The sequence below is a fragment of the Malus domestica genome, chromosome 17 (genome assembly GCF_042453785.1).
Source record: "Malus domestica chromosome 17, GDT2T_hap1".
Taxonomy (NCBI): Eukaryota; Viridiplantae; Streptophyta; class Magnoliopsida; order Rosales; family Rosaceae; genus Malus; species Malus domestica.
This window is the reverse complement of record NC_091677.1, coordinates 908413-933883: the sequence shown is the minus strand read 5'-3', so window position 1 is coordinate 933883 and position 25471 is coordinate 908413. Positions and strand designations below refer to the sequence as shown.

The 25471-nt window shown below is 36.2% G+C and overlaps 2 protein-coding genes across 4 annotated transcripts; both read left to right on the top strand.

Moving 5' to 3' along the window:
- Positions 1-11512: 11512 nt before the first annotated feature.
- On the top strand, positions 11513-16495 carry LOC103404531 (protoporphyrinogen oxidase, mitochondrial). Of its 2 annotated transcripts, XM_029096999.2 has the most exons (18): positions 11513-11634; positions 11769-11808; positions 11943-12078; positions 12169-12234; positions 12424-12474; positions 12634-12690; positions 12850-12917; positions 13023-13059; positions 13165-13230; positions 13406-13446; positions 14001-14133; positions 14360-14539; positions 15006-15080; positions 15164-15287; positions 15361-15469; positions 15780-15854; positions 15988-16094; positions 16221-16495. In XM_029096999.2, the coding sequence occupies exons 1-18, from the start codon at positions 11604-11606 to the stop codon at positions 16334-16336; spliced, it is 1512 nt and encodes a 503-aa protein (XP_028952832.2). In that variant the 5' UTR covers positions 11513-11603; the 3' UTR covers positions 16337-16495. The 2 variants fall into 2 exon arrangements, with proteins under 2 accessions (XP_028952832.2, XP_070672751.1); XM_070816650.1 differs by lacking the exon at positions 16221-16495 and having other exon boundaries at positions 15955-16059.
- A 2726-nt stretch (positions 16496-19221) lies between these two features.
- LOC103404203 (protoporphyrinogen oxidase, mitochondrial-like) lies at positions 19222-24339 on the top strand. 2 transcript variants are annotated; one of them, XR_011577743.1, is made up of 18 exons: positions 19222-19647; positions 19780-19819; positions 19951-20086; positions 20176-20241; positions 20427-20477; positions 20633-20689; positions 20859-20926; positions 21032-21068; positions 21168-21233; positions 21409-21449; positions 22004-22136; positions 22362-22541; positions 23004-23078; positions 23162-23285; positions 23359-23467; positions 23624-23698; positions 23798-23937; positions 24064-24339. XR_011577743.1 is itself a non-coding variant. In XM_008343090.4 (18 exons), exons 1-18 carry the CDS (start codon positions 19617-19619, stop codon positions 24177-24179), a joined length of 1512 nt encoding a protein of 503 aa, XP_008341312.3. In that variant the 5' UTR covers positions 19222-19616; the 3' UTR covers positions 24180-24339. The 2 variants fall into 2 exon arrangements, 1 of the variants encoding a protein (XP_008341312.3); XM_008343090.4 differs by having other exon boundaries at positions 23831-23937.
- Positions 24340-25471: the final 1132 nt, after the last annotated feature.

Sequence of the window (25471 nt, the reverse complement as noted above, 5' to 3'; positions counted from 1 at the left end):
TTCCACTACTATATTGAAATTTTTGTAACATTAGAATTGTGATACATCATCATTTGAAACCATCCTTAATATCATATTGCGTATAATCATACTATAATAAGATTTTCTTAGTTGTTTTCGGTTGCCCCCACTAGAAGAAATTTATGACTCCGCCCCTGAAGGATACACTATTTGACTTTAATCATAACTACATTAACACCATAGATATTAGATATGAAGGGCAGATCCCATACATTTAATATCCATTTATATTATTCTCTTAAATTTATTAATAAACTGTATACTGTGAAGAAAACAAAAATCGCTGGTGTGGTCGCATGGCCTTGTATGAGTATCCGATGCAAAATTGAACATGTAAATATATACATGCCAAAAATATGAAATATAAAAATACAAGTCGGTGTCGTCTAATACGGGGACAAAGGCGCACACAGTCCATACTAACGCCGTTATGTACGGGACACGAAGAGATATACATATATATATACATTACAGGCAGCCCATGCAATGTCCAGAAGATCTTTAACAGCATCAGTACTGGACAGTCCATGGTCTTGGGTTCCTCATCCGAGTAGTTGACGAGCTGGTCAGAGGTCTTAATTTGGGAACCGGATACCTTCCGGATCTAAAAATTCTGAGCTTAAGGATCAAATGATCTGAACCATCGAAATTTGATTCAATAATTACAAACAGGAAGCCCCTCTCAATGTTATAATAATTATAACCGTTAGATCAAATTTCTATGGTCCGGATCATTTGATCTTTGGGCTTAGATTTTTTAGATCCGAAGGAGGATCTGGTTCCCTTAATTTGGCGTATCTGAAGCCATGTATAAAAGAGAGTGAAAGCAAAAGTGCAGAATAAAGTTACTGCCTGCATGGTTCTGCATGTCTCCCATGCAGTCAATTCAATACGAGTACTGGAGAAGCCACCTCTCTCAATTAAAATTGTCTCCCCGCCAAATTTTCCTCTCCTCTTTGTACGATTAAGTCATGTCAATATTTTATGATGACTTTTTATAGAGAAAAAAAGACAGAAAAAAGTGAAAGAGGAGGAGAAAAAAAGGTGATTTGGAGCTGTGATAATCCTAGTTCACCCCTCTCACTCTCTCTATGTTTGGAGTCACATTTTCACTTTATCAACCTTGAAGGCTCACCACCACATTTATTAGAATTATTCAGCATAATTCTAACCGATATGTATGTGTCATGCATTAGAGAAGAACTTAAACCAAAAACGTTCATCTCCAGTGTGGTGTTTTAGGTCAGCGATATATGTACGTATAAAAGTCTTTTACATGCATGTACGTATAAAAGTCTTTTACATGCATGATGTTGAATTAAAACACCACAATAATAGTGACCCTGCTACATACAAGAGCCTCTTCATACATTAACGTAAATTGTACTCTTGTACAAGACCATCCAATTAGTTAATTTAGAAAAACTACATTCTATGTCTACGTGGAAAAGCACTGTAAATTAATCCTGACAAACTAAAGTTACTCTTTCTTTTTTAGGTCAATAAGGGATGGAGGCCGATTGTCTGCCCTGCTGTATGGGTGCCCTTCTCATCCCCTCCTATTTTGTACGGTCACGATTGAGTCATGTCAATATTTTATATTAATTCTTTTATAGAGATAATAAGACAAAAAGCAATAAGAATATAAAATGTTGACGTGACTTAACTGTGACCACACAAATAAGAGAAGATAAGAAGGACATCCAAACAGGAGGGCAGACAATCTGCCTCCATAAGGGACATGAACTCAAAACTGCAAATTAAGAAAACTAAATAAGATAAAATTCTGTGAATATATATTTGATAATTTCGTTGGAGGCATCTTTGATCTGATACATGAGGGAGGAGGGTTTATTTGTAGTTTCCATGTATACACACGTGCGAAGCAACGTGCAGTATATATATATTCAGACCATTTATACAAAGGGATTTTCATTTTTTTTTAAATGGAGATTATTTATGGGGTCCTGTCCACATTGAACTTCAACGATCCAAATCGTTTATTTTGTAAGTTTCGATTCATAGATCATCCTTACAAAAATTCAATTCAATCTGAAACCATTTGACTATTTAATTATCAAGATAAAAAATTCATTGTTTTTTATATAACAAAGTATTCGTTAATTTCTTTTAACTCAATTAGATGTCTTAAATATTTCAGATTTGGTTAATATTTTGCAACAATGATCTATGAGGTGCAACCTAAAAAATAGACGGTTCGGATCCTTAAAATTCAATATAGTGTGAATCCCACAACTAATTTAAAAATAGAAATATCTTCCCTTCAAGACTTCCTCTATGTGTGTGTGTGTGTATATATATATATATGTTCAACGCCTTGTCGCATACACAACTGCTCGCGAGATTAGAGACTCGGAAAATAGAAATACAACTTTGACACACGTTATACTTTAATTAAAGAATTAATCAAAATCCGAGACCAGACGTGGCTGTCATGCAGCTGCTTGTGGACATTCCAGGATCTGCAATTACGTACTAATTTACTACCAACAAGGTATAACTTTGATCGGAGGAGGTGGAAGATTTCACGTACAAGGGAGACTCTAAAGTTCTCATTGATTCAAATCATGAGGAGGTGTGCAATTTAGCTGGCGTATTAAAACGATCTTGGCAATTACATATTCGCTTGCTCCCTCTTTTGACGATATTCAGTTCAAGCATATCTTTCGTGAAGCGAATTTCGTGGCAGATGCAACTGCAATCGGAGGACATCCTACAAATATTTTGCAAGTTTTAATGTTTTGCCTCGTGAAGCTTTGCATGCCTGACAATTTAACTGTTTTAGTGAGAGTTGCCGTCGTGGCTTTTCTTTGTAATTTTATTCTCTTTTTACACCAAAATAAGATCTAACTTATTTGGACCGTCGTCTAGCTTCCTCTCTCTTTCTCATATGATCTTATTTGATTTATTGAGAACAATTAACTTATTATTTATCAATTAGTATAATCTAATTAGTTATTATTTATCAATTAGTATAATCTAATTAGTCTCGAAATATGATAAAGAGATGCTTCCACGAATGAATCCAACAATGTCTTTATATAGTTGTTAATCATAGCTCCTCCTTGGTACTGGTGACAGTTACAAAACAGTCTACGGCTGAGCTGATCTACTATATAGTACCAAGTTACCAACTATATAGAATTAAATAAATTTCTTTTTAATTAATCTTAATTAAAAAAGAAAGAAATTAGATTATGGGTCGCGCGCGCGGCGAAGGGAGCAACTGATCACGTTGAGAGCAGCAAAAACCGAGCCCACTCGCGTGGCATGCAGTACCACACTAATATAATAGCAATAATCACTCGTACACCTCTTTGAATTAACTTAACCTAATTAACCCTGATTCCCTGACAAAGCAGATTAAAGCATAAGGCTCATTCCGTATAAAATTCTAGCGTCCATCGCACAATCACGTGTCTATATGGCTACACACAAAACTACCAATTCGGTTCATTTTGTATCACCTAAGTGCTAGTGTGCATTTGTCTTAAAAGTTCAGAAAATATGAACGTCTTTTGAAGACCCTTTAAAAGTTTTGTATGGATTCGTTTGTGCATATTAAGTGTTTGATGTAATATCTGTTAAGCATATACTCGATATATTTCGTGGGCAGCATTCGATAAATTCTCTCATATCACTCATCAAGTGTTTGATGAAATACCTCAGTGAATAAACTGAAATTCATTTGCATGGTTCGCGTTCTATTCATATGTAAAAAACTTATATCATTAACACCGAGATCACCCAAAATTTGAATTTTGGATCTATCACTGTGAGGGACTGTAGAGATTTCTTTATTCAATACAATTATACAAGGGTAGTGTTTTTTACTTGGAAGTTGGAACAGGATAGTGTTTTTTTTTTTACTTTGTCCGGAGAATAAGATAAAGCTTGTTCAATAAAAAGGATGGGTTAACATAGTCGACCCATGCATGCTAAAACAGTAAATTAATTATTTAACAAAGTCGACCCATATGCAATATATGTGGGACATTTGACTACTAAGAGTAAATATAAAATCTAAATTTTTGGGCGGTCGTGTCTCCAAATACGCAACAATGCAGCCGCATGATTCGATCTAGATATTTTAAATCCTCGATGAAGGGTATGAAATAAAAAACATAAATAAATTAAAATAGTTTGAATATTCCATAATTTATGAACAAAATTTATAAAATTAAGCGTGAACTAATTAATGTGAAGCACTAATTCTTTTATGAAGATCGACGCAGATAGTTGAAATATGTGATAATACATGTGGATGGAAGGATTAATGGTAGTACGAAGTTTCCTGTATATGTTCGAATTTTGTCACATTACGAGTTCAATTTTTCTTAAATACTATGGTCCAAAACTATTTTGATCAACTACAATTCGATTTTAATCAAATGGTGGAAAAGAAAGTACAAAATCAAAGTTAAAATGACCACTTATTGTTGAACTAAAATCAAACAAGGGATGACTACAATTTCCTTAAACTATAGGGTATAGAACGGGTCTGATTATGTGCATATATCCATAGATTTTCATGCACGTGAACCTACGTTTCCTTGAACTTGCATCATTATACAAGTTGAAGAACGTTGAAAAAAAAAAACTTTTTTGTACTTGTATAATAATATACGACATGATGTTCTATATTTCAAATACACTGTAGAATCTCTCGTATCAATGGCTCCTTAATTCTCTCCCTCCGAATTTCGTCGAAGGGACGTACGGATGTTATATAACATACTTGTTGCGTGCATGGACTGCCAACTTAATAGCTGTAGCATAAATAAAACAAATCTTTTCTGTCCACCTTATAAATGCACATTGAGTGCTATTCAATAGGCAGAGACCTTTTATTTATTCGATGGATAAACTAAAAGAACGGAAATTTGAAATTCGGGTGCAGAGCATGGAGTGTAAGAGTGTAAAAGTAAAAGAGTCTCACATCAGTAAAAATAAAAACTTTACAAAATTTTATAAGTAAGTTGAGTTATTTCTCATATTACTAATTGGTTTTAGGATTTAACCTATACTTTTTTCATGATATTAGAACAAGTTGACCTAAGTGTGAAGCTCAACGGCTACACATGTTCTATGTCAATCAATTCGTGTTGTTCATGTGTTTGGCTCGAAAATTCTCCACACTTGAGGGGGAGTTTAAAGTTGTGAAAGTAAAAAAGCTCATATCAGTAAAAGGAAAAACTTTGCATGAGCTTATAAGTATGATGAAACTACTCTGCATATTGCTAATTGTTTTCACGGTGAAACCCTAACTTACAATATTTTAATCGACTCGTCTATAAGCTTACAATTTTTGTCCAAGTCTGCAAATAAGTATTTCTTTTTAGTTTTCGAGTAAATTAATTCAAAGCCAATTTTGAGATTAAGATGTTAAGCTTTGCTAATTGAATTTGGGCATAAGAGACAACTCCGATGTAAACCACACTAACGGGAGGAAGAAGTGTTCAAACTCAAGTAGGATTAATACAAAGGTTCTAATTACTGGGGTAATCAACCACCTTATTTGGAAGTACTTTTAAAATAACTGAAATCATTTTTTATGAGAGTGTTTTTGGAACCAATCTTTAATAAAAATACAAGTAAATCATGTTTTTTGAACCAATCTTTAATAAAAATATAAGTAAATCATGAAAAAACACTTAAGTGCTTCCTTATGTAAGTAAATTATGAAAAAACACTTAAAGTACTTCCTTCAAGAAGCACATAACTAGTGTTTCTTTTAGGAAGTACTTTAAGTAATTTTAGAAAACCAAAAAGACTTTCACCAAAAATAATTTCAGTCATTTTAAAAGTATTTTCAAATGAGTCATGACTTTGTGTTATTACAACATGAAACTTTTCAAAATTCAATTCTGCACTAGTTTGCTTCGGCCCTCAAAATCCTGGGCCGGCCAGTGTGTTGGTGGTGGAGGCTGGAGATCATTCAAGTTGTCTTCCACAATTGGGACAACTAATGTTTTGCTTCTTTACCAATTCATAATCCCTAGCTTTGCTCCTTTTTAATTTCTCTTTCTTCCTAATTAAGCCTAACCACTGTCCACCTGGACAAATCAGTCTTAATCTAACATTTTTCTCAGTGCGGATTTCTGAAGGGAAGTGTTATTAACACTCTAAAAATCTCATTCTACACTTCTCACAAGTGTATTTTTTTTTCTAAATATAGAAAGTTTGGAGTGTAGAATGAGAATTTTAGAGTGTTAACAACAATTCAATTTCTGAATTCAAAACATTAGTTTTCAAAAGATCATCGCGCCAAACTTTTTGGGGACCATTTTGTTCTTGGTGTGTACATCATCTCACTTGCCAAAAAGGCACAAATAAATATCATACAATACAAACTCTTTGTGACCTTTTAAAATGCCAAATGATAACTACATTTTTTTCTCGGTAGTGCTATCTAACACACCTATTTTTACTTTTCACACATCTCTCTCAAATTTTTACTGTCATTATCGAATGAACTTGAGAATATCAATGACAAAAAATTAACAAGGGTGTGTGAGATGTAAAAATGAGTTTGTGAATAGCACTATTCTTTTCTTTTACACATTCACTTTAATTTTGTCTGTTGTTTCCATTTAATTATTTAATTTAGTAACTATAAATAAACATGAATATGTAAGAGAAGCAAATAATGTTTGTTATAGTAATTTCTCTTTCAAATAACGAGTTTAGTGTTTGTGCTTTTCCTTTTCAATTACAAACGATGTGCTACACTACAAAGAGGAAATATTGAACTTGAAATGCAGTATATTGAAGATGAATATTCTATCCACCATGGCAAGCCACCAAATGCAGCTTCTTTTTCCCTTTCCTAGAGTTATAATTAATCAATTTGCAAGGAACTATAATTTTGATATATCAAATCGATCAAAGGAAAGAAAAAAAAAAGCAAAAAATTTGAATCAACTAAAGGGCGCAATCCAATTTAAATACGAAACGACAATCACCTACAACTTTGCATAAGAAAGAGTTAAAAAAAAAAAAAAAAAAAACTAAAAGGGAGATCAGCTAGTGGTTTTACTACGGCAGTCCACTCTTATGAGGACCAAAAAAACTCACAGATGCCTTTCATCCTCTGCCTAACCACATCATGTGATTCATAAGTAAGAGTTGTCTTGAAGCCACATATATTTGCTTAAAGTCTCTAATTACTAATCAATCATAACTATGTAAATTATGTTATAAGTCCTTTTGCTTTGCTTTGCTTATGGTTCAAAGTTCACTTCTAATCTCAAATGTAATCATCTCCGGGAGAGCATCTTTGTCTTCTTTTAAGAAAATAATATTGGGACCAATTACCACCAAATCATTCACTAATTGAATTACCATGCTTGTTTATTTTCTATGGCCCACATATCGTTTTCTATACACAATCTTAGAAGCAATAGCAAAAAGGGATGCTTGAAGGAGCCGAAATCCTTAATGAGTGGTCCAAAAAGTGGGAATGAATGGATAATGATTGTTTTGGTGGGGAAAATGTTTGATAAAGGAGAGATTCTGTCAATTGTCTATTGCACGAGTAGCAACGTTTTGAATATGTGACGAGCGTTTATTAAACTTTTATGTTACTGTGACTAAAGTTTGATTGCAACATCCAAGTAGCAATCGTTTCATCTATACTAACGCAATGATATCAATTTCCGTCTCTTCCAAGTTTTCTTTCAACTTGTAATGATGACAACAACAGTACGCATCCAAATCAGTCTTAAAATGTATGCTATTGATATATTGGAATATTAAGTAGATAAGGAAAGCTAGGCGATGGTGTCGTTGCGGATGGGGCGAATGAAGGCGTGGTCGAGCGGAAACTTCTTCGACTTTGTTGGTTTGACAGATAACTTAAGGATACCAGAGAATCGGTCTCGTTTCTCTGCTAAACAAATCTCGAGCTCGAAATAGCAGAGAATTGGTATCAATTTTCCGCTAAACAAGTCTCGAGCTTGTATTATACAAAGTCTTATATTTAAGCTTGTTTAATTATTCGTCATTAGCAAATTGGAAGCTAATTAGTTTGGGGCTAACACAAAGTCGCAAATACAGCCTACAGGTAGTTCGTTTTGAGGGATAAAAGGGTGGAAAAGGGAGGGTCAGCCTAAAATGGAAAGCCAATTCTCTGCTAAAAAGGTTTTCATTCGGAAATACCATACATACGCTTTTGTCAAACAAGTCTTTGAGTGCTGAATACAAATAAGAAAGTGATCCAACGTGAGAAAGGTGTCCTAATTCAAAAAAAGGAAGTTAGACCAATCCTTTAAGAAATAACAAGAAAACTTAAATAAAACTAGGAAAAGAATAATAACATTTTGACTTGGAGATATTCATAATGCTTTTTTTTTTTTTTTAAAAGAAGACAAGCTGGTGGTTTCGTCACGACAATCCATTCTGGAAGTCAACCTTCCTTAGTCATCATTGTGTGATTCACCAGCGTTAAGAATAGCATCCACTCTTCTAGAGGCCAGCCTCCCCTAGTCATCATCGTGTAGTTCTTAAGTGTCAGGAATAAATTAGGACGTGCCGTGTAAAATTCGAGCCTATAATTTGTCCTTAAACACTAGGCCACCCTGCTTCTCATAAAAACAAGTTCAACCACCTGCTTTTCATAAAAACAACTTTGTTCAATTCGATGATTTATGAGTGTTACAAAATTGAAACCTATCTTTGATATAGATAATTACATGATAAGATAATGAGTTTGAAGATAACTATGCGATATTCGCAAACTGCAGACTAAATAAACTTGAATTCTATTCGATCGAATGAGGTGGGCAAAACAGAGAGTACTAGAGTAGGAATTAATGACAGATATATGGATTGATGGTGTACCACCGTTGAAATTGTGCGCAAACTTCGGTCAACACCTCATACCTATCGTCTCGTGTTGCCACCTAGTTGTTGAAATTGTCCGTATCTAAATCCTCTAAAACCCATTGGCAGGATTGTCAACATGAAACCTATGAACTATGTTTCTCGCGTCGACTATCATTTGGCTTTCATGTCACATTCCTTAGATAATCATTCAGGGCTTGTATATTCCATAAGATCTCACGTTTTACAAGCACGTGCTCAACCTTCGAGTATGGGTGCTCAACCTTCGAGTATGGAGCCGTTTGCAGAGAATAATGTTGTACACGTGTGCATGTAAAACAAAAGCTTCTCTGGAACATACATGCCCTGAATGCTTATCTAAGGAATGCGACCTGAGGTCAAATGATAGTTATTAATTTTGGTTAAGTGACCTCGATGCGAGAAATGTAGTTTATAGGTTTCAGGTTGAAAATCCTGTCAATCCAGACGATAGGGTTTAGAGGATCTAGATGGGGAGAATTTCAACTGGTGGTGACACGACATGATTGGCACAGGGTTGTTGGTCGTCGTTTGCGCAGAATTTCAATTTGCAGTTGTGAGTATCCCATCGAAAATATTAAATTACGTCTCCAGCGACGATTCGTTTCGTATCTAAGGCATGTCAGTTTTCGAAATTGCTTGCACTTCTGCCACATTTTGTCGCACAAAATTCCATGTGACATTAATCTCTCCATGCTGATAATACCACTCGGCTATAATACTTGCATATACTTGCGAAAAAATCCCCAATGTTCCAGCACTGATTTATCCAAACAGTCCCAACACACAAACTGTTATGCATTAGCGTATTTGAAAGAAATTATAGTTATCTCTAACTCTAACCACACATCTCCAAAACATTATTTAACCTTTCTTATATATGACGAAGGTATAATATTTTCCAACAAATTTTGTATCCACCAAATGAAGAATAAAAGCACATAAGCATACTAATATTTTTACCTGTTAATCCATTTCTTAAAACCACCAAGGCCAATATATTGTCGAGTGTCTGATAAATTTTGCCACTATATGTCTTCATCGTCATCTTCGTTGTCATTTTCAACGGTGGTTGCCATAGTGGTAGCTGACAGAGAAAGAATTCTTTTGTGTCAAAAGTAAGAGAGCCGATATAGAGGGGTCGAGAGAAGAACAAAATGTTGTTGGCTAAACGGTAGTAAGAGCGTGTTTAGGGTTTGAAGAGATCTGAAAGATGAAAGATGAGAGAAAGAGATGTGAGGGAACAAAAGTTTACAGTGAGAGATAAAAAGAAGACAATGGTGGAGGATGGGAAGATATAATGGGTTTCTACCACGGAAAGTGAGAGGAATATAGAGTACCAAAATCAATACAGCAACCACATTGGCCAACTAGTACTATCAACACACAACAAATACATTGGCCAACTACTACAATCAATACAACAACCACGTACAAATTTTGAAATTAAAAAAATGCTATTCTTATCAGATTTTTCATAGCACGTGTTTTTGATATGAATTTGTTCCTTTTTGATCTGGGCTTTCGCTTTAAGTACTATTTGAGGGAACAATTGTGGTTTTAGTCCTCTCAATAGCAGTAATTTAATTAAATTAACAAAGAAATCTAAAGAATAAATTTAAAACTAATAAATCATTAAGGGACTATGTTTAGTTCTTTCGGTTCGCGATTAGTATATGATTGTGGAATGACATTATTCATTAAAAAAATATTTTTTTATAGGACAATAATTCTGGACGGAACTGTGTTCAACTCTTTTAGACCATCTCTAATAGTTTTTCCCTTATGGCCTAAAATTTAAGCCCCAGATTATTAAAGAAAGAATTTAGGCTATTTAAAAAAAAATATGCAGACTATCCTAAATTAATTTTACGAACATTTTAACCTAAAAATATTTAAATCCCGATAAATATTGAAAAATCACTAAATCGATAAATGAAACTCATGAAACACTATGGAAGAATATGAAAATCATGATAGAGATGTATAAACACAAAATACATGAAACATATAAGACACACAAAACACATATGAAGCACATACAAAAGTTGGATTCAATAAATATATAAATATAAAACTAAAAAAAAAAAGGTTTGAATCTAGGCCATTGGATCAACCAACGGCCCATTTAAATCTGGCCGTTGGATCATCAAAAGTAGCCGTTAGGCTAACAGCTCAGCCTGACACGCGGGAGACAAGCCCACATGGGTGGGGTCTTGTTGCAATTCGGCCTAGTGCGTTGGGCGAGTTGTTTTGGGCATGTGGGCTTCACAGCTCCGTTTTCACTCTCACTAGTGTGGCCCACACCGAATCTTAGGCTAAAAACAAGCCGTTATTTGACTTTCATTTGAGTTTTAGGTTTTAGGTCACACATTTAACTTAAATTGGGTTTGGGAATAGAAGTGGAAATTTAGGTTATAGGCCAGGGTTGGAGATAGGCTAAGTGTGTTTAAATTGGTTTTGGGCTGCAATTGAGAAAGCACTTCATTTCGTGGAAACAGAGAGGCGGCAGGAGTCAGCGGTCCAGGTCTGCGATTTGCCCAGTCCAGCCCAGTCCAGGTATATTCTATTCAATAAAAAAAACCATTAGCCAGCCCAGTCCGGTTCATTTATTTTCTCTCTCTACGATCGTCGATAAGTGCCCAACTCTTCTTCTTTCATTCCTGGAGTGCCAGTCTCAGAGAGCATCACCCCAAACAATGAGCTCACCAACCAAACAAGATAAACAGAGTAAGTAACCTCTTCCTCTCTCCCTCTCTGTGTGCGTATATATATATCTGTATATATATATATATATATATATGCAGAATTATTCGGAATTTCTTTGCATTTTTTATTTATTTTGTGGAATTATCACTTTTCAGGCTCTGTTAAAAGAGTAGCTGTTGTTGGTGCTGGTGTAAGGTAATCTTGTTCAATATTTGCATGCAGATTTTGCTAAGCATGATTGATTCTCATATATAATTTGTTTGTTTATTTTTGGTTGATTTTTTTTTTTCCGAGATTTTGACTTTGATTTTGTGTTGCAATTGCTCAAGCGGGCTTGCTGCGGCCTACAAGCTGAAATCACATGGTTTCGACGTCGCGGTGTTCGAAGCTGAGGGAAGAGCTGGAGGGAAGCTCAGAAGCGTTTCGCGTGATGGTCTTGTTTGGGATGAAGGAGCAAACACAATGGTGAGTCTTGTAACCAAATAGTTTGAATCAATGCCGGGCAATTCTGAATTTTCGTTATGATTTGATGCTGACATAAGGTTTTTTTCGCAGACTGAGAGTGAAACGGAGGTCCAAACTTTGCTTGATAATCTTGGACTAAGAGAAAAACAGCAATTTGTAAGGATTTCATTTGTAATAGTTTCACATGTATTTTAGTTTTTCTTGTGCTGTGCTAGTGTCGGCTGTGCTTTCCGTTATAAAGCAATGTGCTTTTAGCTTCAAAATTTAGCTTGGAATTTAATGGATGGAAGTGGCTGATGCTTCTATCAGTGTAATGATTGAATTGATTGTTTTCCGATGTTGCAGCCGATTTCACAGACCAAGCGTTATATTGTAAGGAACGGGATGCCCGTGCTGGTATGTCTTGCTAGTTGCATCTTGTTATAGTTATATAGGAAAGCATATGAAATGCATTTTCGTTCGTTTTCTGTTTTTTCTTTTTGGTTTTTACTTCCTTACGTAGTTGAATGTTTCTGATTGTGGTGACTGTCACTTTTGCTCCATTTTTCACATCAGTTACCTACTAATCCAATCGCACTGATCACGAGCAATTTTCTTTCAGCACAATCAAAGGTTTGCTTTCTACATGTCTGACGAGTTAATTTCCTAGTTATTTAATCATGTTGCAATGCTATTTAGTAATGACCAGTATCAATGCAAAATATCGTGTTTGTGCACGTGCATAAACCATTTACATTGGCATCAACTTTGATATGCATTTCTGTATTGCAGCTTCAGATTATTCTGGAGCCATATTCATGGAAGAAAAAAGGAGTTTCCGATGATGACACCCAAGAAAGGTAGTAGTCTTCTCTGTCTTAGGACAACCACTGTCTCCTCTTTCTTTGTTAACTTTTTAAGAAGTGATTTCCTTAGAATTCTTCTTTTCAACCTATCGTTTGCAGTGTGGGTGGGTTCTTTCAGCGTCATTTTGGGCCAGAGGTATATATTGCATTGCAATATTCTAGTAAACAATAAATCTTTTGAATATCAAAATCCTTATATTATGCGTTTTCTTGATATTATCTTATCATTTTTGCTTGGAAGGTTGTTGATTATCTCATTGACCCCTTTGTTGCCGGCACAAGTGGTGGAGATCCCGAATCACTTTCTGTGAGTAATGTCTCAATCTTTGTGCATATTTCACACTGAGTGGCTAATGGGATTGTTTCTTAACTAGTCAATTGTTACCCAAAATCTGTATTTATGCCTTTTCCATGCATTTATCTCATGAATCTTCTTATGTTTTCAATAATTCTTTTGTGTTGCCATGTGATTCTGTTTGAAGATGCGCCATTCTTTTCCGGATTTATGGAACATGGAAAAAAGGTATCTAAGTTTTCTTTTTTCATTTGTTAACAAAGATCATTTTTGCTTATTATTTTCCTTGCCTATCCTACTTTTAGTGTAGGTTGTGGGAAATTTTCCAAATTATTGCTTAGGACTAGAATAGGCATTGTGATTCTGTTAATTAGATTAGTTGACACCTTTTTCTTTCATAAGTTTATGTTCATTTGGAAAATAGGCCAGTGTTTTCGTTATCTACTCATTGTGGATAGAAATCCACACTAACCCAAGGGTTTAGAGTCGTGCTTTCTATGACTTTTCCGAAGTGAACAGAAAAAGCTCCACATTCAACCTGGTTAGGCTTCAATCAACGAATCACTTTAATGCCCTGTTTAGTCACAAGCCTATGTCACTAGCTAAAAAAAGGATTGGCGTTTTTGAAAGTTGAAGGTTAAATAGGAAACTTCTGTGTCAAGTTTTCTCATCCTTCAAATAAGACATAATTTGTTTAGCCTGTTTGACTTCTTTTCTTGTGTAGTTGATGCTTGTTGCATGATCTACGTTTGATGTTAAGTAACACTATGCTATTATGTCAGGTTTGGTTCCGTTATATCTGGGGCAATTAAATCAAAATTATCTGCCAAAAAGGAAAAAAGTGGACAAACAAAGGGTTCTGTAGAAAAAGGGAAGCGTCAGCGGGGTTCATTTTCCTTTCATGGTGGAATGCAGGTTTCAATTTATTGGTTGCTTTTCTTATTCATGGTTCATGACTCATGACTACTTTTGTAGTTCATGTTTTCTTTTTGATACCTTATGTAGAATGTTCCTCGTATTCTGTTATGTTTTCCCTATTAAATTTACAACTTCAGTTGCAATAACATTTGGTTCAGATCTTAGAGGCAGAGTCTATTTTCAAAACTAAATGTTTTACCCTTGTGTTCTGTTTTCTGTGCAGACACTCACCGATACCTTATGCAATGAGCTTGGCAAAGATGAGGTTAAACTGAACTCAAAGGTTTTGTCATTATCTTATAGTCATGATGGGAAGTCTGCGTTTGAAAATTGGTCTGTTTCCTCTGCTGCTAAGGATGACAAGCATTCACAAAGTTTATCTGTCGACGCTGTAGTCATGACGGTTAGTATATTTTAGTACTCTAAAAACATGGCTTTGGTGGTTTATTTACTTTCTTATTGGGGCACCTGGTGGTTACCATGTCGTTTTGCTGCACAAAGTGTGCCTTCTCTGCATCTGACATGGTTACTGTCCGAAAATGTTATGTTTTGGGAAGATCAAGATAGAACTAGTAGATTAAAAGAAACATATATGCTTCAACTGCTTCATTGCAATTGTTAGATGCTTGCAATTGTTAGGTGCCATGACCAAGTGGTACCAATAGAAGAAATATATTTCGCATGGTTCACCGTGTTCTACATTTTGACATGCAAGTGAACTTTAGCTTTACCATTTATTCGAGTTGAACTGTAACTGCTCTTTCTGTCTAGTCTATGCATACACACACCTGCCCTCCCGTACTTCATATAATGTTTACTATATTGGAAGGAATACTAATATTAACTGACAAAGTTCTTCTCTGCCATAGGCTCCACTGTGTAACGTCAAAGAAATGAATATCACGAAAAGAGGAACTCTCTTCCCTCTTGATTTTTTTCCTGAGGTATTTGTGACATTTTGGTTCTCTACCCGAAAAAGAAGTTGCTGAAGTACTAGCATCATCTTATTTTTTGCTGTCTATTGCAGGTTACTTATATACCACTATCAGTGATAATAACGACCTTCAAGAAGGAAGATGTTAAGAGACCCCTTGAGGGATTTGGAGTTCTTGTGCCCTCTAAAGAGCAGAAAAATGGCTTAAAAACTCTTGGTAATGCTTGGCATGGCCCGGTGACATTGAGTTACTAACACATTCTCCTAATATGCTTACTACTGCTGCACAGGCACTCTCTTTTCATCCATGATGTTTCCAGATCGTGCACCTAGTGACCTGCATCTTTATACTACCTTTGTTGGGGGAAGTCGAAACAAGGAACTAGCAAAAGCTTCAACGTATGTGAAATCTTAATAATTTTTCAAAACAGCCATGTTCTCTGTCCTTTGATATTGTGCGATTGGTTCTATATTATTATGGGAGTTTTAACAAAACACTTCTGGTACTGTTCACTTTTAACGAAAAACCATATTTTTACCTTTAACTGGCACTATTCACTATACCTTTAAAAAGGGCTTTTCGTTAAAAGTGAAGTTTTTTTGGATTTTTCGTTAGTTTTCCTTATTATTTATGCACACATTCATACTCATGGAAGGACGATATAACTTTGCACAGCTAATACTCTTCTACTTCTAACTATTTCTCTAGGGATGAATTGAAGAAGATTGTTACCTCTGACATTAGGCACTTGCTAGGAGCAGAAGGCGAGCCTACATCCGTGAAGTATGTAATTCTCTCTCTTTTCGCATCTAGTGGTTTAAACAAAGCAAATAATGGAAACGAATATATTTAGAGCCTACGTATTTACCGTTGATTTGAATAGTCATCTTATAGCTTGAAGTACACTTAATGGCAGCCATTACCACTGGAGCAAAGCATTTCCATTGTACGGGCGTAACTATGATTCAGTTATCGAAGCAATTGAGAAGATGGAGAAAAATCTCCCCGGGTTCTTCTATGCAGGTAAATTACTCACCAACTGGGTGTTGTGGACGCAGTAACTCGAGATCTTGATGAATGATGGTGTCCTTATGGTGGTTAATTATTTTCCTTTGGTATATGTTGGTGTACAAATTATGAATATTGCAGGTAACCATCGGGGCGGACTCTCAGTTGGCAAAGCAATAGCTTCTGGATGCAAAGCAGCTGAACTTGTAATCGCCTATCTGGAATCTCCGCCGGATGAGAAGACGCGTCAGGAATGATGATTGTTTTAGAAACAGAAGGTGTATCCTTTGCTCTTGGATGTAGGATCCAATACTGGTTTATGAATTATGCTGGCAGAGTTTTAGTTGTAAATGGCGAACATACTACATTTGAGCTTTCTGATGTAAAATGCATGCTTTCGTGGATTTCGTTTTCAACTTCATCTGTCCATGCGACTACCAAGACTCGGCTTTCTTTTAATGTTAGGCATATAATATAGGTACGAGGACTTACATGGTACGGGTACAATGCCATGGTCATGTCCTGCGCCCAGAAATAAAGACGTGTAACATTTTTGTTTACATGTTTGTATTTCATTAGCACGGGATGCCACATAATTGTGTACCCATGTCATGTAAATTATTCTAATGAGAATAAATTCTAGCATACAAATGTATGTTTGCAGCACTTCCACGTGTAAGGTGGGCCCCCACACATGGGTCCCATGCGAGCATCCTATGCAAGAACTTCACCTAGTGTAGAGCTAAGATAGTCCTCTATCAACTTTCTTTAGGATGTAACCGTGACATGTCGAACCAATAACATAACTTCACGTATTTTAAGTTTTTTCATGTAGCGTTGCATGATGTATTTGAAACAGTAGCATTTCATCAATTGAAAAATAAGGCAGTGGAGCTAGGCAGATGAGCTTACAATTCAATTGATGCATGAAATTTACAAAAATTTAGAATGAACCACGTCATAATATGCTCATGTGACTAACCGCCATCAATTGTTGAATGTGCAGTCAAAGATCCAACAACTAATAATCCAACGATTAAAGATCTCGGTGCATCTAATGCTCCGGTGTATGGTAGAAACAACATGAAATTTGGGTCGATTAGTATGGTTGTATTGGGTATGGGAGCATAGTGGCCACTTTCGTCCGTTCATCGATGGCTTCCAATCTGGTCCCCCTCCTGCCTGAATGTCTTGGCACTTTGTTTTCCATTCGTGCTTTTCAAAATCTATCATTTTCACATTAATTATTATACTTTTTTTTGGTTTTTGCGGATTTTCCTTAAAAATAAATAAATAAAATTGTTGTTGCCTCATTATCTTGATAAGAATCCAACTGAGAATGAGTAGATGGAGGTGTGTTGTCTGCACTAACTTGCAAAACAAATAAAGCAGCCCCTAAGCAATGTTCATGGTTGAGCAACTAATCCATTTGTAAGGAAGAAATGGATTGAGGTTCTTGAGACTGAGGACTTGATATGGAAAAAGTGGTGTTGCCAACTACAAACTGCATAATCATCTTGTCAAAGTCCCATACTATTGGTCCCAATGTTCTTAACCATTGTATACCCAAAACAATATCACATCCACCCAAAGGAAGAGCATAGAAATCAGGCACAGTTGCATAATTTTGTAGGCAAATAGAAACATGAGCTAAACATCCAGGACTAATAAGGGATCCCCCATTTGCAATCTTCACAGCTAATGGGTGTGTGGTATCTAAATGACCCTTTAGTTGTTTGACGAGTAAGATGTCAATGAAATTATGTGAGCTACATGAATCTGTTAGAAAAATAGCAGGACAATTGAGTACTAACCCACTGACTTTCATTGTTCTGATGGATTTTGGAGCAGGCATTCCATAAACTGCACAAGCAGTTACCTCAGGCTCTTCATTGTCATTAGAATGATGCTCAATAAGGTCTCCATTTTCGTACAAATCCATGAGTAGTACTTGACGTTTTGGACCCGCACACACATGCTCTCTGGAAAAAATTTCATCACAATTAAAACACAACATGTTCTTCCTTCGAAATTCAATTTCTGCTGCTGTTAAGCGCCTAAAACTTTCATTTCTTGAAGAAGGCTCAGTCTTTTGCGTGTTGGTGATATCAAATAACTGTGTAGGCTTGAATTGAGATGCCGAGGGAAGGCTTCTTGGAAAAGATCGAACCTTTAATTCAGCCAATTTGGCATCCACTTGTTGAGAATAAGCAATGGCTTCATGAACATCGAATGGTCTCAGAATTTTGACATTGTGGCAAATTTCTGGCTTCAAACCTCCAATGAAACAGCTTTTCAAGAGTCCAAGGGTCATTTCCATAGTGCGATTTGCCAACCGTCGGAATTCCATGATGTAGTCCCTGAGCAATCCAGATTGGCGAAGTTTCACCGAATTTTCAGTGCAATCCATAAGGTCAGAAAAACCGAATACCTTGCAAAAAATCTTTGTAAAGTCTTCCCATTTAGGGTAGTTCTTGACGCAGTTCACCCATTGAAACCATTGAAGTGCTTCATTTTCCATATGAAAGGAAGCCATAATAACCTTCTCGTCGGCCGGAATATCAAAGTAATGCTCTGCCTTGTAAATCCACCCAAGATGATCATCCCCTTCCTGGAAGCGAGGAAAATCAAGTTTAACCAAATGGGGTCTTGGTTGAAATCCCAATTCATGGAGGTTGAGATGTTGAGTTCTTGAATCGCCACGCAAATTGGGGTCAGATTGAGCTGCTTCCGATGAATCTCCCGGACAACCCATTACACATTTTTCCAGAAAATCGCGATGAAGCTTTTCGATTCGAGCATCTGATGAATCTTGATGCCCTTCCATGGTGTCAAACCTTTGGAGTAGCATGTTGAGAGTGTTGTTTATCGCATCAAGCTGATTCTTCGATTCCATAGCTTTCTTCGTCGACGTACGAGTCGTACGGCAGCAGAGAAGGGATGAAGGAGACAAGACTGGCTCGATACCAATGATAGATCCTCGATCGACCTTAACTCAGACAAGCCACGAGAGAACTCGAAGAGAGAGAGAGAGAGAGAGAGAGAGAGTAACAAAAGGAATTCCAATATTATTTCATAACTGTTCTGTTACTTACAAAACCAAGCTATATAGCAACCTTATTACAAGTATTACAGCTCAATCGCTCAGATGATGCCATCGGGCACAATCACAACCATCTTATTTACTAGTAATCCCATTAGAATCCTAACACTATTTGAGGGAACAATTGTAGTTTTAGTCCTTTCGATAGCAGTAGTTTAATTAATATAACAAAGAAATCTAAAGAATAAATCTAAACTAATAAATTATTGAGGGACCATGTTTAGTCCTTTCGGTTCGCGATTAGTATATGATTGTGGCGTGATACTGTTCATTAAAAAAAATAAATTTTTAGAGAACTATAATTCTGGACGTAACTGTGTTTAACTCCTTTAGTTGGAGATCGGCTAAGTGTGTTTAAATCCCACGATAAGTGCACAACTCTTCTTCTTCTTTCAGATCTGGAGCCTCAGTCTCAGAGAGCATCACCGCAAATAATGAGCTCACCAACCAAACAAGATCAACAGAGTCAGTAACCTCTCCCTTTCTCCCTGTGTGTGTGTATATATATATCTGTATGTGTGTGTATATATATAAATGCAAAATTATTAGGAATTTCTTTGCATTTTTTATTTATTTTGTGGAATTTTCACTTTTCAGGCTCTGTTAAAAGAGTAGCTGTTGTTGGTGGTGGTGTAAGGTAATCTTGTTCAACATTTGCATGCAGATTATGCTAAGCATGATTAATTCTCAGATGTGATTTGTCTGTTTATTTTTGGTTGATTTTTTTTCCGAGAATTTGACTTTGATTTTGTGTTGCAATTGCTCAAGCGGGCTTGCTGCAGCCTACAAGCTGAAATCACATGGTTTTGACGTCGCGGTGTTCGAAGCTGAGGGAAGAGCTGGAGGGAACCTCAGAAGCGTTTCGCGTGATGATCTTATTTGGGATGAAGGAGCAAACTTAATGGTGAGTTTTGTAACCAAATAGTTTGAATCAATGCCGGGCAGTTCTGAATTTTCGTTATGATTTTATGCTGACATAAGGTTTTTTCGCAGACCGAGAGCGAAACGGAGGTCCAAACTTTGCTTGATAATCTTGGACTAAGAGAAAAGCAACAATTTGTAAGGATTTCGTTTGTAATAGTTTCATGTGTATTATAGTTTTTTGTGCTGTGCTAGCGTCGGCTGTGCTTTCCGTTATAAAGCAATGTGCTTTTAACTTCAAACTTAGCTCGGAATTTATGGATGGAAGTGGCTGATGCTTCTTTTAGTGTAATAATTGAATTCATTGTTTTCCGATGTTGCAGCCGATTTCACAGACCAAGCGTTATATTGTAAGGAACGGGACGCCTGTGCTGGTATGTCTTGCCAGTTGCATCTTGTTATAGTTATATAGGAAAGCATATGAAATACATTTTCGTTCGTTTTCAGTTTTTTCTTTTTGGTTTTTACTTCCTTACGTAGTTGAATGTTCCTGATTGTGACTATCACTTTTGCTCCATTTTCACATCAGTTACCTACCAATCCAATCGCGCTGATCAAGAGCAATTTTCTTTCAGCACAATCAAAGGTTTGTTTTCTACAACACATGGCATGTCGGACAAGTTAATTTCCTAGTTATTTAATCATGTTGCAATGCTATTTAGTAATGACCAGTATCAATGCAAAATATCGTGTCTGTGCACGTGCATAAACCATTTACATTGGCATCAACTTTGATATGCATTTCTGTATTGCAGCTTCTGATTATTCTGGAGCCATATTTATGGAAGAAAAAAGGAGTTTCCGATGATGACACCCAAGAAAGGTAGTAGTCTTCTCTGTCTTAGGACAACAACCGTCTCCTCTTTCTTTGTTAACTTTTTAAGGAGTGATTTCCTTAGAATTCTTCTTTTCAACCTATCGTTTGCAGCGTGGGTGGGTTCTTTCAGCGTCATTTTGGGCAAGAGGTATATACTGCATTGCAATATTAGAGTAAACAATAAATCTTTTGAATATCCTTATATTATGTGTGTTCTTGATATTATCTTATCATTTTTGCTTGGAAGGTTGTTGATTATCTCATTGACCCCTTTGTTGCCTTCACAAGGTGTGGATATCCCGAATCACTTTCTGTGAGTAATGTCTCAATCTTTGTCCATATTTTACACTGAGTGGCTAATGGGATTGTTTCTTAACTAGTCAATTGTTACCCAGAATCTGTATTTATACCTTTTCCATGCATTTATCTCATGAATCTTCTTATGTTTTCAATAATTCTTTTGTGTTGCCATGTGATTCTGTTTGAAGATGCGCCATTCTTTTCCGGATTTATGGAACATGGAAAAAAGGTATCCAAGTTTTCTTTTTTCTTTGTTAACAAAGATCATTTTTGCTTATTATTTTCCTTGCCTATCCTACTTTTAGTGTAGGTTGTGGGAAATTTTCCAAATTATTGCTTAGGACTAGAATAGGCATTGTGATTCTTTTAATTAGATTAGTTGACACCTTTTTCTTTCATAAATTTATGTTCATTTGGAACATAGGCCGGTGTTTTCATTACCCACTCATTGTGGATAGAAATCCGTACTAACCCAAGGGTTTAGAGTCGTGCTTTCAATGAATTTTCAGAAGTGAACAGAACAAGCTCCACATTCAACCTGGTTAGGTTTCAATCAACCAATCACTTTAATGCCCTATTTAGTCACAAGCCTATGCTACTAGCTAAAAAAAAGATTGGCGTTTTTGAAAGTTGAAGGTTAAATAGGAAACTTCTGTGTCAAGTTTTCTTATCCTTCAAATAAGACATAATTTATTTAGCCTGTTTGACTTCTTTTCTTGTGTAGTTGATGCTTGTCGCATGATCTATGTTTGATGTTAAGCAACACATTTGCTATTTTGTCAGGTTTGGTTCCGTTATATCTGGGGCAATTAAATCAAAACTATCTGCCAAAAAGGAAAAAAGTGGACAAACAAAGGGTTCTGTAGAAAAAGGGAAGCGTCAGCGGGGTTCATTTTCCTTTCATGGTGGAATGCAGGTTTCAATTTATTGGTTGCTTTTCTTATTCATGGTTCATGACTCATGACTACTTTTGTAGTTCATGTTTTCTTTTTGATACCTTATGTAGAATGTTCCTCGTATTCTGTTATGTTTTCCCTATTAAATTTACAACTTCAATTGCAATAACATTTGGTTCAGATCATAGAGGCAGAGTCTATTTTCAAAACTAAATGTTTTACCCTGTGTTCTGTTTTCTGTGCAGACACTCACCGATACCTTGTGCAACCAGCTTGGCAAAGATGAGCTTAAACTGAACTCAAGGGTTTTGTCGTTATCTTATAGTCATGATGGGAAGTCTGCATTTGAAAATTGGTCTGTTTCCTCTGCTGCTAAGGATGACAAGCATTCACAAAGTTTATCTGTCGATGCTGTAGTCATGACGGTTAGTATATTTTAGTACTCTAAAAACATGGCTTTGGTGGTTTATTTACTTTCTCATTGGGGCACCTGGTGGTTACCATATCGTTTTGCTTCACAAAGTGTGCCTTCTCTGCATCTAGCATGGTTACTGTCCGAAAATGTTTATGTTTTGGGAAGATCAAGATAGAGCTAGTAGATTAAAAGAAACATATGTCCTTCAACTGCTTCATTGCAGTTGTTAGATGCTTGCACAGGTGCCATGACCAAGTGGTACCAATAGAAGAAATATATTTCGCATGGTTCACCGTGTTCTACATTTTGACATGCAAGTGAAATTTAGCTTTACCATTTATTCGAGTTGAACTGTAACTGCTCTTTCTGTCTAGTCTATGCATACACACACCTGCCCTCCCGTACTTCATATATTGTTTACTATATTGGAAGGAATACTAATATTAACTGACAAGGTTCTTCTCTGCCATAGGCTCCACTGTGTAACATCAAAGAAATGAATATCACGAAAAGAGGAACTCTCTTCCCTCTTGATTTTTTTCCTGAGGTATTTGTGACATTTTGGTTCTCTACCCAAAAAAGAAGTTGTTGAAGTATTAGCAACATCTTATTTTTTGCTGTCTATTGCAGGTGACTTATGTACCAGTGTCAGTGATAATAACGACCTTCAAGAAGGAAGATGTTAAGAGACCCCTTGAGGGATTTGGAGTTCTTGTGCCCTCTAAAGAGCAGAAAAATGGCTTAAAAACTCTTGGTAATGCTTGGCATGGCCCGGTCACACTGAGTAACTAATATATTCTCCTAATATGCTTACTACTGCTGCACAGGCACTCTTTTTTCATCCATGATGTTTCCAGATCGTGCACCTAGTGGCCTGCATCTGTATACTACCTTTGTTGGGGGAAGTCAAAACAAGGAACTAGCAAAAGCTTCAACGTATGGGAAATCTCAATAATTTTTCAAAACAGCCATGTTCTCTGTCCTTGATATTGTGCGATTGGTTCTATATTATTTATGCACACATTAATACACATAGAAGGACGATATAACTTTACACAGCTAATACTCTTCTACTTCTAACTATTTCTCTAGGGATGAATTGAAGAAGATTGTTACCTCTGACATTAGGCACTGGCTAGGAGCAGAAGGCGAGCCTACATCCGTGAAGTATGTAATCCTCTCTCTTTTCGATCTAGTGGTTTAAGAAAATCAAATAATGGAAATGAATATTTTTAGAGCCTACGTATTTACCATTAATTTGAATAGTCATCTTATAGCTTGAAGTACACTTAATGGCAGCCATTACCACTGGAGCAAAGCATGTCCATTGTATGGGCATAACTATGATTCAGTTATAGAAGCAATTGAGAAGATGGAGAAAAATCTCCCCGGGTTCTTCTATGCAGGTAAATTACTCACCAACTGGGTGTTGCGGATGCAGTAACTCAAGATCTGGATGAGTGATGGTGTCCTTATGTTGGTTAATTATTTTCCTTTGGTATATGTTGATGTACAAATTATGAATATTGCAGGGAACCATCGGGGCGGACTCTCAGTTGACAATGCAATAGCTTCTGGATGCAAAGCAGCTGAACTTGTAATCGCCTATCTGGAATCTCCGCCGGATGAGAAGACGCGTCAGGAATGATGATTGTTTTAGAAACAGAAGGTGCATCCTTTGCTCTTGGATGTAGGATCCAATACTGGTTTATGACTTATGCTGGCAGAGTTTTTAGTTGTAAATGTCTAACATACTACATTTGAGCTTTCTGATGTAAAATGCATGCTTTCGTGGATTTCGTTTTCAACTTCATCTGTTTATACATGGTACGGGTACAATACCACAGTCACGTCCCGCGCCGAGAAATAAAGACGTGTAACATTTTTGTTTACATGTTTTTATTTCATTAGCATGGGATGCTATATAGCAGTGTACCCGTGTCATGTAAATTATTCTAATGAGAATAAATTCAAGAATACAAATGTATGTTTGCAGCACTTCCATGTGTAAGGTGGGCCCCCACACATGGGTTCCATGTGAGCGTCCTATGCAAGAACTTCTCCTAATGCCAGATCCCTTTCTCTTAATCCACTAAAGCAGGGGATCTGTGATATTAAAATTTGATCTAACGGTTAAAGTTATTATAACTTTTAAAGTGGGCTCCTGTTTGTAGTCGTTAAATCAAATTTCAATAATACGGATTTCCTGATTTTGTGGATTAGGAGGAAGGGATCTAGAGAGGATCCCTTTCCCTAATGTAGAGCTATGATAGTCCTCTATCAACATTATTTAGAATGCGACCGTGACATGTTGAACCAATAATCCGACTTCATATGTTTTGAGTTTTTCATATAGCATTGCATGATGTACTTAAAACAGTGTTACCTTAGCATTTGGGAAGATGGGCTTACAATTCAATTGATGCATGAAATTTACAAAAAGTTTAGAATGAACCACGTCATAATATGCTCATGTGACTAAACGTCACCAACCTTTGAATGTGTGGTCAAAAATCCAACAACTAATAATCCAACGATCAAAGATTCCAATGCATATAATGCTCCGGTGTATGCTAGAAAAACAAAAAATTCGGGTTGATTAGTATGGTTGTATTGGGTATGGGAGCATAGTGGCCACTTCCGTCCGTTCATCGATGGCTTCCAATCTGGTCCCCCTCCTGCCTGAATGTCTTGGCACTTAGTCTTCCCTTCGTGCTTTTCAAAATCTATCATTTTCACATTAATTATTATACTTTTTTTGGTTTTTGCGGATTTTTCCTTAAAAATAAATAAATAAAATTGTTGTTGCCTCACCTTCACATGAAGTGAGTTCCCTTACTGTTTTTGTAATTATAATTATTGTTTTTGTCACACCTTGTGCCCATAAATGGAACGGAATAAGTCTTTTTACTTTGGACTAATATGCATATGATTAGTTGT